The sequence below is a fragment of the Telmatherina bonti genome (genome assembly GCF_933228915.1).
Source record: "Telmatherina bonti genome assembly, chromosome: 15".
Lineage (NCBI taxonomy): Eukaryota > Metazoa > Chordata > Actinopteri > Atheriniformes > Telmatherinidae > Telmatherina > Telmatherina bonti.
Window position 1 is genome coordinate 4,402,805 of NC_136613.1, and position 18,146 is coordinate 4,420,950.

The window sequence follows — 18,146 nt, forward strand, 5'->3', positions numbered from 1 at the left end:
GATGAACATTTAAAACTGTTTAAAACTGTAAACATGTTGGGGGAAAGTAAAATAAACAGCAGGAAGCTCCAACAGCGACTCTGAAGTCGTTAAACTGTTGTATTCTCACACTTTGTCTACTTTTTCTGGGTAATTATTCATAATTAGTGCATGAAAATGCTGCTTTTCCAGCAGAAGTCTGCTTGTGTAGGTGGAAACGCTGCAACCAGAAGATGATTACAGGTTGACACATACAGTCCTGAAGCGTCGTCATTACAGCATGTTTCGTGTTGCTGCGGATCTCAGGATAACGAAGACCTGAGTCTGCAGGACACGCAGGTGATGAGAGAGCTGGCGAGGCGAGCGGAGGAAAACCATCAACTTCCTGAACGTTGACAGAAAAGACGAAGAAACGGACGTAAAAAGAGGTGGACCGAGTCCCACAGTCCTGCAGGAAACGACTAAATAAAAACATTCAGATAAAATGATGAGAAAATTAGTCGTCCTCAGATGTCTTCGTCCCCTTTCATTAAAGAAAAGACTTTATTCCAGTCACTCGGATAACTGGAGACTGGAATAAGGAACAATAATTAAACGTGCTAAATTATAATTTAGTGAAATAAGACAGTTTTGTCATTTAATTGAGTTAAAAAACAAACAAACAAATGTGTCCTGGACAAATGAGAGACTTTTCTGTTGAACAGTGGGACAAAATACCTGTCAACAGGTGCAGAAGTCTGACTGAGAGGAACAGAAAACACCTGACTGGAGCGGAAACATTAAAGGATTCTTCAACTAAATATTACTTCATGACTGATGGAATATGGAATAAATTATCTTATATGTTTGCTTTTTAAAAAAAATATTTCTATTGAACCAGAATTAGAAAATAATGTAAAAATTGTAATAAAATTTTATATTTATTATTACTTTAGTCCACTCCATCCTATTTCCCAGGCAGCAGTTTTTCTCCTTGTTTACTGGGAGCGTATGAATACATATGTATGTCTGAACACGAGTCATTTCTTCTTTTGAACAAATGAAAACGTTTGTTTCATGAATGTTTAATTTTTCAGATTTATCTGACATTATTTTAATTGATATTTTTATATTCTACTCTTTTAATGAAGTCACTGAGAGAGTTTTAATCTGAGGTCGAAAGGAAAACCTCCAACCTGCATCTGAGCTTAGACAGAAGAAAACAAGCAGGCATGTTGGTTTAACACGGCATGGTCCAGGTCCGTCTGGATCACGCTACACGCATGGAACATGTGTGTGAAAGAACACACATATGATGGAGAACATGCAGACTCCACACAGGTTCCACCTGGAAACATTCATGCTAAGAAGTGTACCATACTGGTCTTTACTGAGTGTGTCTACTGGGAGCAGTACTGGTTTCCAGTCTGACTGCTGTAAGAATCAGTGACCTGCAGTTCCGTTATGCTGGGGATGCAGCAGCCTGTGTCTGAAGGAGCTCAGCTGGAGGGAAACTGTCCATCATCATGGATGTTACCTCCTCCACTGGTGGGTTCAAATGGTTTCCCAGTAAAGAGCTGATCTGCACTGGGATGTCCAGAAACGTCATCGTCATTATTGTGAACGATTAAAAAGAACAGTTGTTATCATTATTATTATTATAATTATCATTATTATTATTATTATCATTATTATTTTATTATTATCACTATTATTATTATTATAATTATCATTATTATTATTTTTATTATTATCACAGTTATTATCATTATTATTATTTTGATCATCATCATTCATTCATTTTCCGAACCACTTATTCCAATTCAGGGTCGCGGGGAAGCTGGAGCCTATCCCAGCTGGCTTTGGGCGACAGGCAAGGTACACCCTGGACAGCTCGCCAGTCCATTGCAGCATCATCATTCATATTGCAATAATAATAATAATAATGATAATAATAATTATTATCATTATTATTATAATGGTAATATTAATGATGATATTACCACCACTGAGCCTGTAAACTGAACGTACTCTCCATCACAACATGTGATCACGTCACCGCTGAATCCATCGTTGATGATGATGTTAAAAGTAAACGAAGCAAAACTCAGGAAGCTGGTCTGCTCCTCTCGTTTCCATGGTTACCTGCATCCGTCAGGATTTAAGATCTTAATTCTCACAGATGAGACTGTCGCTCAGTGTTTCACAATCACTTTACTTCACTCCAACAAGGGTCCTTCACAGAGAGGCTGCGATGAAGACCGAGACTCTGAACCGCCGGGGGGGTTCAGAGTCCCCCCCCCTCCCCGACGCCCCTGAACTGGCCCTCAGGAATGAATTCTGTGGTCTGCATTGGCAGAATGAAATTCTAACTAGAAGCAGGTAAAACACACTGAGTGGGGATGAAATATGATTGTAAACGATGAGAGGATTCCCGAGCAGGTGTGTAAAGGATGAATAAACACACACACACACACACACACACGCAGCATCACTGAGCTACTTTGCATCGTGACAATCCCCTTGTGAAGGCATCATTCCTGCAGGTTAAAGTGCTTTAACGTTGTAGAATCTGATTCAGGAGCTCCGCTCTTTACTTAGAAACACAATAAGCAGGATTTAATTCATCTCTCTGCAACCTGCAGGCCTCTCACAGCTCCGTGGAGCCGTCTATGTATATTTTAATCATTTCTTTGTGGAGCTAATTTGGCTTTGGCTTCAGCTGCGAGGGCCGAAAGCGGCGGTAATGTCTGCAGCCGCCGCTCGCTCATTAGTTCCCCTCAGCTCGGTTTCTGACAGCGAGACGTCACCTTTGAGCCTGCAGACGGGTGTGAGGTGGGAACCGCCAAAAGGTCTGGGTGAAAGCTGAAGTCAGCTGGGTTTGAGCTTCATTAGAGGCTGCAGCCGACCCGGCTGAAGGAGCGTTTGTCCGTACAAATGTGCGTTTAGTGCGGTGGATATGAAGGCCGTTCACGTCGCGCTGCAGGTGTTCTGAAAGGCTGCAGGATGGATGCCTTTCTGAAAGGAAGCCGGCGTCGTGCGAGTCGCTGACAAAGGCTGATGGCTGCAGGTCACGCCGCTCATGTTTACACGGATCTGCTCGTCTCGTCTGCAGCTCCGTTTCTTCTGTCAGAGATAATGAAACGGACTGCATGTCGAGTCATGAATCTCACATAAATCTCACCGCTTCACCTTCTGAAGGCCGGAGAATAGGAGAAACTCTCATGTTTAAACTGAAGGCTTTATTTTGCCTTTCAACAGGATGAAAACAGTTTTGGTTTCTTCTGCATTTATCACTTTGTAATTCGTCATAATGCTTGTAGTTCCTAATGTGTCCCCCAGGGGGCAGACGACTGATGGCGTTCTACCGCTTTTGACAAAGTTTTAACCATGAAGTGACACCAAAGGTCTCAGAAATGATAAAAGACATTAAAGAGTTGATCTTACAATTAATCAGGTTATTAAACACAACAATTAGTCAATTGTAACTATTCCTCATTTTCGGTAGAAGATGGTGTCTGAACGACGATATATCCGACGGCTCATCGGCTACACGTCAGGCTAGAAAACTTCAGAAATAAGCAGGATGAAGTGGATTTTAGCCGGATTCTGTCAGCTGGGAGATTCCCCAACAGAAATCCAAATCCAGTGCAACAGTTTCGCTATTCGGAGGCTGAAATCCTGGATAAAAACAACAGAAATTAGCCGAAGATTAATAATTATTCATTATTTAAAAATAGCATTAAGCAATCCCAGATAGGAAAACCTGTTTGGCCCATATGTGGACTACAAGTCCCAACGAACCCAGTTCATAACGGGGTCCAGACCAACTGGTTCTGACATCTGGTCCACTTCTGGCCCATGTAACACCTGCCATAAGAGCGGAAGGGGGGCCGGATCCGGGCCAAAACATGTCCGGAACCCCCAACGGTTGACGTTTCCCATCATGTGTGTTTGATCCTGTCATTAGCAACTCGTTGCAACTGCTTCATGTAAATACTGTTTATTCTGGTATCTATGTCGTACGGTATCGTCTCTGTATCATCCTGACATGTATAACGTTGTCTCATGTCAGTATTTCCCAATCCTGGTCCATAGCCAGCATGTGCTCCTGCTCCAACACACCTGATTCGCTTTCACGGACTTCCTCATTAGGTTCTTCCAAGCAGGTTAACAAGATGATTGTTCTGTTCAGGTACGTTGAGGAACGAGGCTCCAAGAACTGGAAACCAAGAACCAGGAACCAAAAACTAGAAACCAAGAACCAGAAACCAAAAACTAGAAACCAAGAACCAGGAGCCAAAAACTAGAAACCAAGAACCAGGAACCAAAAACTAGAAACCAAGAACCAGGAACCAAGAACTGGAAAGCAAGAACCAGGAACCAAAAACTAGAAACCAAGAACCAGAAACCAAAAACTAGAAACCAAGAACCAGGAGCCAAAAACTAGAAACCAAGAACCAGGAACCAAAAACTAGAAACCAAGGACCAGGAACCAAAAACTAGAAACCAAGAACCAGAAACCAAAAACTAGAAACCAAGAACCAGGAACCAAAAACTAGAAACCAAGAACCAGAAACCAAAAACTAGAAACCAAGAACCAGGAGCCAAAAACTAGAAACCAAGAACCAGGAACCAAAAACTAGAAACCAAGAACCAGGAACCAAGAACTGGAAAGCAAGAACCAGGAACCAAAAACTAGAAACCAAGAACCAGAAACCAAAAACTAGAAACCAAGAACCAGGAGCCAAAAACTAGAAACCAAGAACCAGGAACCAAAAACTAGAAACCAAGAACCAGGAACCAAAAACTAGAAACCAAGAACCAGAAACCAAAAACTAGAAACCAAGAACCAGGAACCAAAAACTAGAAACCAAGAACCAGAAACCAAAAACTAGAAACCAAGAACCAGGAGCCAAAAACTAGAAACCAAGAACCAGGAACCAAGAACTGGAAACCAAGAACCAGGAACCAAAAACTAGAAACCAAGAACCAGAAACCAAAAACTAGAAACCAAGAACCAGGAACCAAAAACTAGAAACCAAGAACCAGGAACCAAAAACTAGAAACCAAGAACCAGAAACCAAAAACTAGAAACCAAGAACCAGAAACCAAAAACTAGAAACCAAGAACCAGGAACCAAAAACTAGAAACCAAGAACCAGAAACCAAAAACTAGAAACCAAGAACCAGGAGCCAAAAACTAGAAACCAAGAACCAGGAACCAAAAACTAGAAACCAAGAACCAGGAACCAAAAACTAGAAACCAAGAACCAGAAACCAAAAACTAGAAACCAAGAACCAGGAACCAAAAACTAGAAACCAAGAACCAGAAACCAAAAACTAGAAACCAAGAACCAGGAGCCAAAAACTAGAAACCAAGAACCAGGAACCAAAAACTAGAAACCAAGAACCAGGAACCAAAAACTAGAAACCAAGAACCAGGAGCCAAAAACTAGAAACCAAGAACCAGGAGCCAAAAACTAGAAACCAAGAACCTGGAACCAAAAACTAGAAACCAAGAACCAGGAGCCAAAAACTAGAAACCAAGAACCAGGAACCAAAAACTAGAAACCAAGAACCAGGAGCCAAAAACTAGAAACCAAGAACCAGGAACCAAAAACTAGAAACCAAGAACCAGGAGCCAAAAACTAGAAACCAAGAACCAGGAACCAAAAACTAGAAACCAAGAACCAGGAACCAAAAACTAGAAACCAAGAACCAGGAACCAAAAACTAGAAACCAAGAACCAGGAGCCAAAAACTAGAAACCAAGAACCAGGAACCAAAAACTAGAAACCAAGAACCAGGAACCAAAAACTAGAAACCAAGAACCAGGAACCAAAAACTAGAAACCAAGAACCAGGAGCCAAAAACTAGAAACCAAGAACCAGGAACCAGAACCATCATAGATTTTTACTGCTTTTACACCCATCAGCCTGCCAAGGATCCAACGAAGGATCATTTTGCAAATTTATGAGAAAACCTACATTTAAATACGTAGTCCATTCTCTGTAATGAATAAATGAATTAATTAGATCTAAACAAACTAATAAATCAATAAATATTGATTTATTAGTTAGTTAAACAGTAACGTCCGGTTAAACTAAAGTCGGACAAACAGAAGTTTTGGAATTACGAGACTGAAATGTAAATGAGTGTTTGACGGCGTCCAGGAGGTCTCACAGTGATGATTAACCTGAAATATTCGGTGATTGACCTGTTTGACGCCTCCGTCGCCTGCTGTTCCTCCTCCTTCTCGCATGTGTCCCTTCCAGGTGTGTTTCTGCACATGTATGACTGGTTACGCCTCCACACGCCGGCTACGCTGGCTCGCAGCAGTGCAGGGCAGCTGGTGTGGCCTAAGTGTGAGAACCTTCCTATTTTAGCCTCCTGCTGTCTGATTCCTACATTTAAATGCATTTCAGATTATCTATTTTTAAATAGGTGAGGCAGGATAAATAATTCACACCAGCACATAAGTCTGCATATTGTTCAGCTTCACATGTGTGCAGCTTTAATTCCAGCACAATAAAAAAAAGATCACTTTGCAGTGGTGACGTGCCACCGGGCAATTACACACTCTGCTAATTGGACTGCCAAGTAGAAAAACACTCTGAAATACAGTTCAGCATCTTGCTGGCAGCCTTTGACATAACTGGGGCAAACACAATAAAGAATTAATGACATGCGCCAGCATGGGGCTATTTTCTTAGCCCCCGTGAACCGGCTGTTGGGAGTTTACACGGAGGACAAAAAGAAGCAGCATAATAATTGTGTTGACGCCAGACACTTCCCACACCTTGAAAGGTGTCGGAGAAAGTGAGAAGATGTTATTTGACACTGACCTACCATGCCATCAATACTGCAGAGGGTCCACAGAGCACAGAGCAGAGATGCTTGTCATGGGACTGACATGAAGGTAAGACTTACGATCATGTTTATAATCCGAGCCTGAAAACACCAAGATAAAACCTGAGAGGAGATAACTAAATTAAATGTCACAATTAGCTTCCATAGAACCATCAGTCTGGGAAGGTTAGAAGGTCCTTTCCAAGCTCGAGTCTATCGTTCTACACAGGAGCAGACGTTCCTGCAGGTTCAACCCAACAACAGACCTTGTGATGCTCAGAGAAACTGTAGAAACTCCAGACGTCCATGTCAGACTCTTCAGGCCTCAATTAGCATCTTACATGTTAAAGATCTAACAATCCAGGTAGTTAAAGACTAAAGCAGCATGGCTTGTTGGGAAGGTAGCTTCCTTGTTTCTGGACTTCTAACATTCAACTGTTTGGTTTTCATTTTCTTTGTTTCTATGATGAACTTTGACCTGAGACGTCCAAACTGATGTTTTTATGCTGCCAGATGCTCTAAAATCCTGCTGTTTTCATGTAAGCACTACAAAATGTTAGCATTAGCATGCTCAGCTGGCCGTTTACAGACTATATTCTAAAATCGTGCTATTTTTTATGTTAGTTTTAGCATTAGCATTCACAGGGATTAGTGCACATGTATTAGCAAGTTAGCTCTGTTGAAGCTCACTAGCTGATTCCAGACTATATTCCAAAATCGTGCCGGTTATTATGTCAGTGTTAGCATTAGCATTCACAGGCATTAGTGCACATGTATTGGCAAGTTAGCCCCGTTTAAGCTAGTTAGCTGTTTCCAGACTATATTCCAAAATCATGCTGTTTTTTATGATAGTAGTTAGCATTAGCATGGTCAGCCACTATACATATATTAGCTAGTTAGCATCAGTAAAACAGTCTTTCTCAAACTGGGGTTCCCGTCCCCCACTGATGTCCCCAGGATAATTTTAGGGGGTCTCTAGATAATTGTAAAAATATAGCCAGCATATATCAAAGAAACGTTTTTATTTTATTTTTTAATGAAGGCTAATTAACTAATTAACACGTAAATAGAAGAGATCAATTTGTGGAGTTATGGTGTTTTTTTTTTAACACATTAATGTGTAAAAAACAAAGTTGCCATGTTAAAAATCAGAATTTGGTATTATTTTAAAAAGACAAACGGCTTGTGAACACACTGATGCTTTGTCACAGTGGTGAACTGAGAATCCTGGAGAACCACAATCCCTGATATTTCCCTGCTCCAACGCACCTGATCCAACAGCTTTTTACAACTTTTTCACAATGGCCCATTAACTTCAGTCAGGTGCGTTGGAGCAGAAAAACATGCTTCTTCACACCTAGATGAAATGAAGGCAGAAATTCAGTGAATCTGAATCAGGTGTGATGGAGCAGGGAAACATCTACAACGAGCTTCCACAGCTCAACAAGCAAGCAGTCCTACAACACCAATGAGGGTTGGAGATATTTTCCAAACGGCTTCCTGAATGAAATCACAAACTTTAAAGACGAAGCAGCCAATAAGACGTTTGTACGTCATTAAACTCCTCACGGTCGGCGTCAGCAGCGCAGATGTGCGTTTATAATCCAACACTCTGACTTTGTTTCATGCTCTTTGCCATTTCTTCAGTCGAAGGTCTTAAATGTGATCAGAGGGGCTTTAAAAAAGGCCTTCAAAGGTCTCAGATCTGGTTCTTTCAACCCGCAGATCCCCTGACTCAAGGTGCTGACGTGGTCCCGAGTCCAGACCGCATCCTGCTCAGGTCGGCCCTCTGAAAACAGAGCCAACAGCTGCTGTGCTCAGACAAGCGTGGCGCCTGCACATGCCGCCTGCAAAACCACAGCTTGACATTTCCCAATTTTTGTTCTTACACAGATTACACAAACAGTTAGTGACCTTTTAAACTCGCCTCCCTTCGCCTCCTGCTCCCAGAGCTGATGCTAATTTATTCTAATCAACTCTGCAGCGCCACACTTACTGAGCACAGACAAAGTGGTATCGACCTTCTTTTCTACACCGCAATGAAACAGCACAGAAGCATTTTTTACCCCCAAATGAACCTCTGTCTTCAACCACAAAGATCCAAAAACCCACACCTGAACTCTCCCACATGATGGCTTTCATAGAGAAGCCAAACATCCGTGCAGTCGTGTTTGGTTGTAAACCCAGCAGAGCTGAATGCTGTGAAGAGGAAAGCCTTCAGCGTGGCTCACCTCCATCCCGTCCTCCTGCCTGTACTGTTTCCAGACCCGGCCGGTGTCGCTGTAGAGCAGCAGGTAGCTGCTGACCCAGTCCCAGCTGTCGTAACGCCCCTGCGTGGCCACGCCCGTCACCTCCATCTGCTCCCGGAGGTCCACCTGGAGCCAGGGGTCTTGGTCCGTCACCATGGGAGACCAGCCTCCTGCTCCTGAGGGAGGAGAGGAAACATGGAAAGTGAATTGATGTTTGGAAAGGCTGGAAGCGACTGCTGTACGGTCGAACCTCTGGGGAGCTGCTGAATGTCATTTCACCAGCAGCAGCTCCACTCCACCTCAGGTCACAGTCATGTCCTGACTTTTTCCTCTTCCCTGACAGAAAACATGAGCAGGAGTTCATCAGGAAGAGAATCCAGCCGATCAGATGCCTCCGGTGTGTTTAATTCAGGCTGAACAAAGAGGAAAACTGGCTGAAAGGCTGCAAGAGGCGGCTCTAATGGTGGGACAGCGATACTTTCCTAACGTCTTCACCTCTGTCCACGTTTTCATTAAAACAGCTAAAATCCCATTTCTTTCTTTATCTATTTATTTTTTAAATTCACAACTTAAATATTTAAATTATATAACATACACAGTCCTAAGACATTCAATAAACACAATATTTATATGTATGTTTATACATATACAGACACATTCATCCATCCATCCATACATATATACACATACGTAACCATATATAAATATACATATGCACACACATACATACACATCACAAAATATATATATATGTCTGCATACAGATATACACACATATAACCACTTTAATGTATGTACATGCACACAAAGAAACATTTCCATTATAAATAAACCATTATTAACTACCAGTCACGTGACTACGGATGGGTGAACATGGCGTTCTAGTGTTGGTTCCCTCAGCTGATAGGAGAAAATATATATTTCAAAACTGCTTAAATCAATCAAAACTGGTCAAGATCAGAAAGTAAAGTATTTGCCAAACGAATGTCTCAAGATTGGGTAACAAGACAATAAAGCCCAAATATCTGCAAAAGCTTAATATCACAGTAAAAGCTGCAAATGACAAAAAACAATTTACAAAAACCTCTGAAATGTCACCAAAACGTTCTGTCATAAGGGGGTTTTTCAGGTGTTTCTATATGGAGCTTTATTGCAAACATGTAATGGAAACACATTTACACATCATCAGACCTGACATAAGGGTCACGTGACCAGGGACAGCGCATGGCGTACTGTGTATGGACGGAGGACGACACAAAAATGTTTTTACAGATAATTAACAAGAAAAATATAACCTCCATCCTTTAAAATGAACAGTTTTACACAGAATTAGAACGAGAAATGATGGAGAAGGGCTTGGAAATGCCGTGGAGAATCCTCCACTGTAAGTGGAAAACCCTGAAACAATGCTACTTGGCTACCTGCTACATAGCTACATGGCTAACTGCTAAACAGCTACATGAGTACCTGCTACATAGCTACATGGCTAACTGCTAAACAGCTACATGAGTACCTGCTACATAGCTACATGGCTACCTGTTACATAGCTACATGACTATGTGCTACATAGCTACATGGCTACCTGTTACATAGCTACATGGCTACCTGTTACATAGCTACATGACTATGTGCTACATAGCTACATGGCTACCTGTTACATAGTTACATGACTACCTGTTACATAGCTACATGGCTACCTGTTACATAGCTACACGGCTACCTGTTACACAGCTAAATGACTACCTGTTACATAGCTACATGGCTACCTGTTACATAGCTACAAGACTACCTGTTACATAGCTATATGGCTAACTGCTAAACAGCCACATGCCAACCTGTTACACAGCTGGATCACTACTTGTCACAATAGCTACATGGCTACCTGATACATAGCTACATGGCTACCTGCTACATAGCTACATGGCTACCTGTTACATTGCTACATGGCTAACTGCTAAACAGCTACATGGCTACCTGTTACACAGCTACATGACTACCTGTCACATAGCTATATGGCTAACTGCTTAACAGCTACATGACTACCTGTTATATAGCTACATGACCACCTGCTACATAGCTACATGACTACCTGCTACATAGCTACATGGCTACCTGCTACATAGCTACATGGCTACCTGTTACATAACTGCATGACAACCTGTTACATGGACATCTGCTACCTGCTACCTGACCACATGCTACATAGCTACATGGCTACCTGCTACATGGTTATCTGCTACCTTCTACATAGCTACATGGCTACCTGTTACATAGCTACATGACTACCTGCTACATAGCTGCACGACAACCTGCTACATGGTTATCTGCTACCTGCCACATACCTACATGACTACCTGCTACATAGCTATATGGCTACCTGCAACACGGTTATCTGCTACCGGCTACATAGCTACCAGTTACAAAGCTACATGACTACTTGCTACATAGCTACATGGCTACCTGCAACATAGCTATATAGCTACCTTCTACATGGTTATCTGCTACCTGCTACATGACTACTTGCCACCATTCTTGTCAAATGAAACCCATTTAACCCATAAAGTCCCAGTTGATGAATAAATGTTAAAATAAGTCTAATTTCTAGAGTATCAGGATTATTTTGCTCCTTTATTTAACAAAAGGTAAAATAAAAAAGTACCAAATTTTTTAGGGATATTTACGATATATCACCATGTGATGTGCCAAAATGTTTACAACGTAATCTTCTGCTTTCTGATCTCCAATAAAACGCAAAAGAGGAAAATCAGATTGTGTTCCACAGCGTTTTCAGCTAAGTTTCTACCATAAAGTAATGCCAGATGTCTCAGAAGCTCCATGTATCACATATGTCACGCTGGAACACTTATGATGGGTTAAAGTGTTACTTTTAAAAATGAGAAGAATCATCTTCAATATTATTATTTTAGCATTATGTTTATTTTTCAGCATTTATCTGCAAAATAATCTGCAAATTAATTTCTTAAAACAAATGAAGATGATTTGTTTGACAGTGTTTGTTTAAAAAGGCCCAAAATTGATCAAGAAAAATCTTTTTATAATTTGGATCTAAAATCTGTCCAGCCTTACCTGGGCCGATCAGGCTCTGAGTTAGAGGATGATGGAGAGCGTCCAACAGCTCTCATCACGGCTGTTGGTCATTTCACCCATTTAAGTAAAACTGCACCAGACGGACCTGAGATAAAGCGAAGACATCCCTGAATGGCTGCACAGTTCACGTCGCTTCCTGTTTCTGTTTTTCCAGCTTCAGTCCAACCGTTTACTCTGACATCTGCCACCTTTTAGCAGATTTTTACCACTGAAACCATCTGATTTGTTAATGATCACCGAGGCTGTTTCTGTGGGTCCCACAGGGGCTTGTGTCTCCATGACAACAGAGAATGAAACAGACTGAGTCAGTGTTGTTGATGTGTTTTACACGGATTCAGTCTGTCAGCAACACACACATTCCTGTAAATGTTTCTACAGAAAGCTGCAAAAAACAAAGAAATTAAATACTGTCATCTTGTTAGTTTGCAGCCAGATTGTTAAAATAATGCGACTCAGTGGAAAACATAATAAAATAGACAGAAAATTCAGAGTTTTAATGGCCAATGAGAGGAAAGAAAACATGAACCCATTATTTCTGACGATGGGCGTCTTCATTACGAGTACCTGTCTGCTCCTGAATCCTCCTTGAAACCTTCCTAGCTCCTTTAATCAGCCTTTCTCTACCTGGTTACCATAGTAACCACACCAAGCACAAAGACAGATGAGTTGTTTTCCTTGTAGAAACATTAAAAGTTTGCATTCTCCTCCAGAATACATGACTACCTTGTCATTATGCTACTTGGCTACCTGTTAATTCAGCCAACTGGCTACCTGGTTAGTTAGCTATCTGGCTACCTGGTTAGTTAGCTATCTGGCTACCGGGTTAGTTAGCTACCTGGCTACCTGGTTAGTTTGTTATCTGGGTACCTGGATTATTTAACTACTTGGCTACTTGTTTATTCAGCCACTTGGCTACCTGGTTATTCGGCTACCTGGCTACCTGGTTATTCGGATACCTGGTTACCTGTTTAGTTAGCTACCTGGCTAGATGGTTATTCAGCCTCCTGGTTAATCAGCTACCTGGCTAGCTGGTTATTCGGCTACCTGGCTACCTGGTTACCTGGTTATTCGGCTACCTGGTTACCTGTTTAGTTAGCTACCTGGCTAGATGGTTATTCAGCCTCCTGGTTAATCAGCTACCTGGCTAGCTGGTTATTCAGCTACCTGGCAACCTGGTTATTCAGCTACCTGGTTACGTGGTTGGTTAGTTAGCTATCTGGCTACCTGGGTTATTTAGCTACTTGGCTACTTGTTTATTCAACCACCTGGCAACCTGGTTATTCAGCTACCTGGTTACCTGGTTAGTTAGCTATCTGGCTATCATGGTTATTTAGCTACCTGGCTACTTGTTTATTCAGCCACCTGGCTACCTGGTTAGTTAGCTACCTGGCTACATAGTTATTCAGCCTCCTGGTTATTCAGCTACCTGGCTACCTGGTTAGTTAGCTATCTGGCTACCTGTTTATTTAGCTATTTTGCTACCTGTTTGTTAAGCTACCTGGCTACCTTGGCTATTTATCTACCTAGTTACCTAGTTATCTAGGTATTTAGTTACTTGGCTACCTAGTTAGTAAACTACCTGACTACTTGGTTATATAGCTACTTGGCTACATGCAGTGTTGGGAGTAACTGTTACGCGTTACAGTAACAATATTACTTTATTTGGTAATGAAGTAATGGTTTACGTTTAAAATATCAGTAATGAAATTACTTTACCATACTGTAGTAACTTTCCTGTGTTACCTGAGCTGCCTTTGCCCTGTGTGTGACGTTCTGATCAGTTTAAGTGCCTTGTGCATGTCCTTGTCTGAAAAGGTCGCAAAAGAGATGGATGTGAGTGAGGTAACTGCTTGTGTCGCCGCTTATAGACTTCATAGAATAAAACAAGATGGTTTAGAATTAATTTTAGAGTTTTTATTCAACTGAAATTCTTTTGACTTTACAGATGAGTGGAAGGAAAATCTAGTCTGCTATATCAGCTGATCAGTGTGATCGATTTGCTGCTGTGCAAAATCATTCAGATGTCTGAGATCTGAAAACGCTGATGGCTACAAGATTATATTTCTAACAAATAAGATTTCCTTTAGTGCTCTTTGTAAAAAACCTGCAACAGACACCTGCGTTAGACGTTATATCTGAAGGGGGTGCGGTTCTCCATGAACGTGTAAACAAATCTAATTTACATTGATGAGCCAGGGACTTCAGCCTTATGAGCATCTTCTGCTGGCATGTGTCATCACAGCATGACATCATCACAGCCTTTATCCTGTTAGTGGGTTTTACAGCCTGTCATGCACCGGCGACATGTCCAGGTGTAACTGCCTCTCGCCAGCTGATTGCTGGGATAGATCTGAGCTTTCCCGTGACCTTGAACAGGATATAGTTGTACAGAAAATGGATAGATGGATTTTACAGGCAGCCATATTTCTTCCTGCAGACAGCGTATGTCTACAGGTGTATGTTCCATATATCTACATGGTAAATTAAAAAAAGTAAAGTGATAAGTGGTATGGCTACATGGCTACACAACTATGTAGCTACATGGTTATGTGGCAACATGGCTATATGGCTACCTTACTACACAGCTACATGGTTACCTAGCTACATGGCTACATGCTACATGGCTACACGGTTACATGGTTACCTGGCTACATGGCTACCTGGCTACATGGTTACATGGTTACCTGGCTACATGGCTTTATGGCTTCATGGCTACATGGTTACTTGGCTACATGGCTACGTGGTTACCTGGCTACATGGTTACCTGAGTACGTGGCTTCATGGTTACGTGGCTTCATGGCTACGTGGCTTCATGGCTACGTGGCTTCATGGCTATCTGGCTACATGGCTACATGGCTACACAGCTACACGGCTACATGGCTACATGATTACCTGGCTACAAGGTTACCTGGCTACATGGCTACCTGGCTAAACGGCTACCTGGCTACATGGCTACGTGGCTAAACGGCTACATGGCTACCTGGCTAAACGGCTACATGGTCACCTGGCTAAACGGCTACATGGCTACCTGGCTAAACGGCTACATGGTCACCTGGCTAAACGGCTACATGGCTACCTGGCTAAACGGCTACCTGGCTACATGGCTACGTGGCTACACGGCTACATGGTTACCTGGCTACAAGGTTACCTGGCTACATGGCTAACTGGCTACACGGCTACCTGGCTACATGGCTACCTGGTTACCTGGTTACCTGGCTACGTGGCTTCATGGCTACATGGCTACACTGCTACACAGCTACATGGCTACACGGCTACCTGGCTAAATGGATATATGTCTAGTTGGTATAAAAGCTCTCTGGCAGGAAAAGATTTGAGAATTCCTGCTTATGTGTTAAACACCAGTTGATGGAAGCACCTGCAAATTGCGGTTGTACTTTTTGAAATTTCAGAAATCTCGCTGAAATGGAATCAGAACTATTGTTGTACTGTTTCTTAACAGATCAGCCATGGTTCACATCTAGAATGGCTTGCTTGTTGATATCCATTAGCTAGCGTGAAAACCCAGCTTCAACGTGCGTCCTGTAGGAAAAAGTTGTGGTTTCTCATCCCCAGTACGTTGCAGGACGTTGTAACAGACGCCACTTTGGTATCAAACGAGTCCAGAACATAAAGGTGGCATTGTTCGGTAAAGTATCTGATAAACATGCAGATAATTAAAAACAAACATTTTCTGGACTCATCAGCTTGATTTTCGCCTGAAGGTTTATTTCCTCCCATCCAGACATAATCTCCTGCAGGGAAGAGACGCATTTTGCATCTCTGAAATGTCCAACAGAAGAAGAAATCAGCTGTGGAGCAGCTGGAAACATTTCCACTCTAAACTCCTCTGGCCTGTTAAAAGACGAGCTGATGCAACTCTCCTCCGTCTCGCATCTTTTCAAACATGTTCCTGAAAGCAAATGGAAGATGAGCAGTAAACTCACCGTCTCTTCTGTTGAGCTTGGCGTTGAACGCAGCGTGAGCGGCCGAGGACTGAGAGGAGCTCTGAAAGGAGGAGTGTGGTAACGCCGCCACCAGAGGACCGTTGCAATTATCTGCAAAAACACACAAAAACCCCATTTCAGCTGTTGTGTGTGTGTGTGTGTGTGTGTGTGTCTGAAGCTGGTTGCATGAGCTGGGGTTCATTCAGGAGGCAGTTATCACAGAAAGAAACATCATTTCAGTGCAAAGTGCTCGTCTACCTTTCAGCACTGCAGTTTTAAAGCAGTAAACAGGAAAATAACAGCTCTCAGACGTCTATTAACCCCTGCAGTGACCTGTAAACACTGCACCTTTCTCTTTATGAGTGCTTTTTAATCCCACATTGTGAGATTACATCACGTCCAGCCGGCAGACGGCGATCTGAAGCCGCCGGCTTCATCAGGACCTGATCCTCCAACAACCTCCTCTGCTGTTTGGGTCTGAAGTCTTAATAAAAACTGGCACCAGGCTGATGAGGAGGGGAAGGCTCTGCTGCTCGCAGCCCGGATGGATTCTGGTCACATCTGGAGCCGCCATCGCTCGTCCATCTGGTCAGAAAGAGCTCAGCAGAAGTGACAGCAAGACTTGTTTTCTTTCTGGGTGTCCGGCAGAATCTCCGCTGACCCGCTTTGACTGCTCTCAGATCTCTGGCCAAGAGATTTTTCTAATCCTGATTTCAAGTGTGACTAAAGTGGATCAAGCTGCTTTTGTCTAAGACAGAAAGTGTGGCTGCTGCAGATGTTGATCGGGGAAATGAGAGCTCCGGCTCGGCACCGCCACGAGGGGCCGGGTTGTTATGCAAGAACTGTTTTCTTAATCTGTGAAAAGTCTCCTTGATCCTGTGTTTGCTTCCCACAGAAAGGTGTTTTATCTCACCTTCCTCTCACTCCGAGCAGCCCCTCTCTTTGATGTGAGCTCAGCCGATTGGTTTGTTCCTTCATTCGGTCTGCTTTACACAATCAGACCTGCACAGCTTTGAAGATAAGGAACCAAGAGGCAAAAACTCCGCCTGGGTCCTGACCCCTGCGTGAATTAGCCCATGTGCATGTTGCTGTTTACAGATGTGCTCTGCAGCCAGATGCTCCGGCTGTCAGTCAGGACGACTCACGGACGGAGGATGAATTTGTCTGCAAAGCTGCTCCCAGGCCCGTAGGAGGACTGGAAATCCTCTGAAGCCGACTTCAGATCTATGCGCGAGCCTCGAGGGCTTGAATTTTATAGCCAAATGAAGGCAGACCTGCATCTGAATGCACGGACGTAAGCGCACGCACACGAGTGCCGGCGGAGAGGGAACACTTAATCTCTCTTGAAGTCAAAAAGGCATCAGCTGCCGGAGAGCTGCAGTCTCAGGAGTGATGGCGTTGTGCTGAGGACGCCATGTTGACACGTTGCAGCGGCGCGTCCTGCCTGCTGGGAGAAACACCAGGAGAACGTCGGATTCTGGCTTTTACTAAATAAAAAGTAAAACCAACAGTTCGTTCTTCCTCTGAAGGTTAAAACAACCTCTTTCCTCTAGTTCGATGCATTTTTATTAATCTTTTCATCCCAAGCAACCACTCGGGAGCCTGTTCAGTATCTTGTGCAGACACACTGGATGTGAACTGGGGACGCTGGGAATCGATCCAGCAACTTTCAGCAGTTTCATGCAGTACTCAAAGTTCTGGACGGATTTCCATGAAAGCTTTTTCATTTCGGAGCCAAGATTAGAAGTGAGGGATTTTCTATAAATCCTGGCAGCAAATTGCAGCCGGATGACAGTGAAACACGTCTGAACTGATCAATAAATACATAAAAAAGACAGAAGACGATTTATCGGATGTACTCGATGTGTCATGACTTGGTCCAAGTCTATGAAACAGTTAGCATGATACCTGGCAACCTGACTACATGGCTATCTGGCTAGCTTGACACTCAGTTACGTGGCGATCTGGCTACCTAGCTTCCAAGCTACATGGCTATCTGGCTAGCTAGCCACCTTACTACATGGCTATCTGGCTAAC

The 18,146-nt window shown here is 42.8% G+C and overlaps 1 protein-coding gene across 1 annotated transcript in view; it reads right to left on the reverse strand.

Moving 5' to 3' along the window:
• cntnap5a (contactin associated protein family member 5a) overlaps window positions 1-18,146 on the reverse strand; it is a 177,171-nt gene that overhangs the window by 123,125 nt on the left and 35,900 nt on the right. Inside the window, 2 exon segments of the mRNA XM_079254873.1 lie at window positions 9,040-9,233; window positions 16,110-16,220. Of these exon segments, the coding sequence (XP_079110999.1) occupies window positions 9,040-9,233; window positions 16,110-16,220 (305 nt within the window).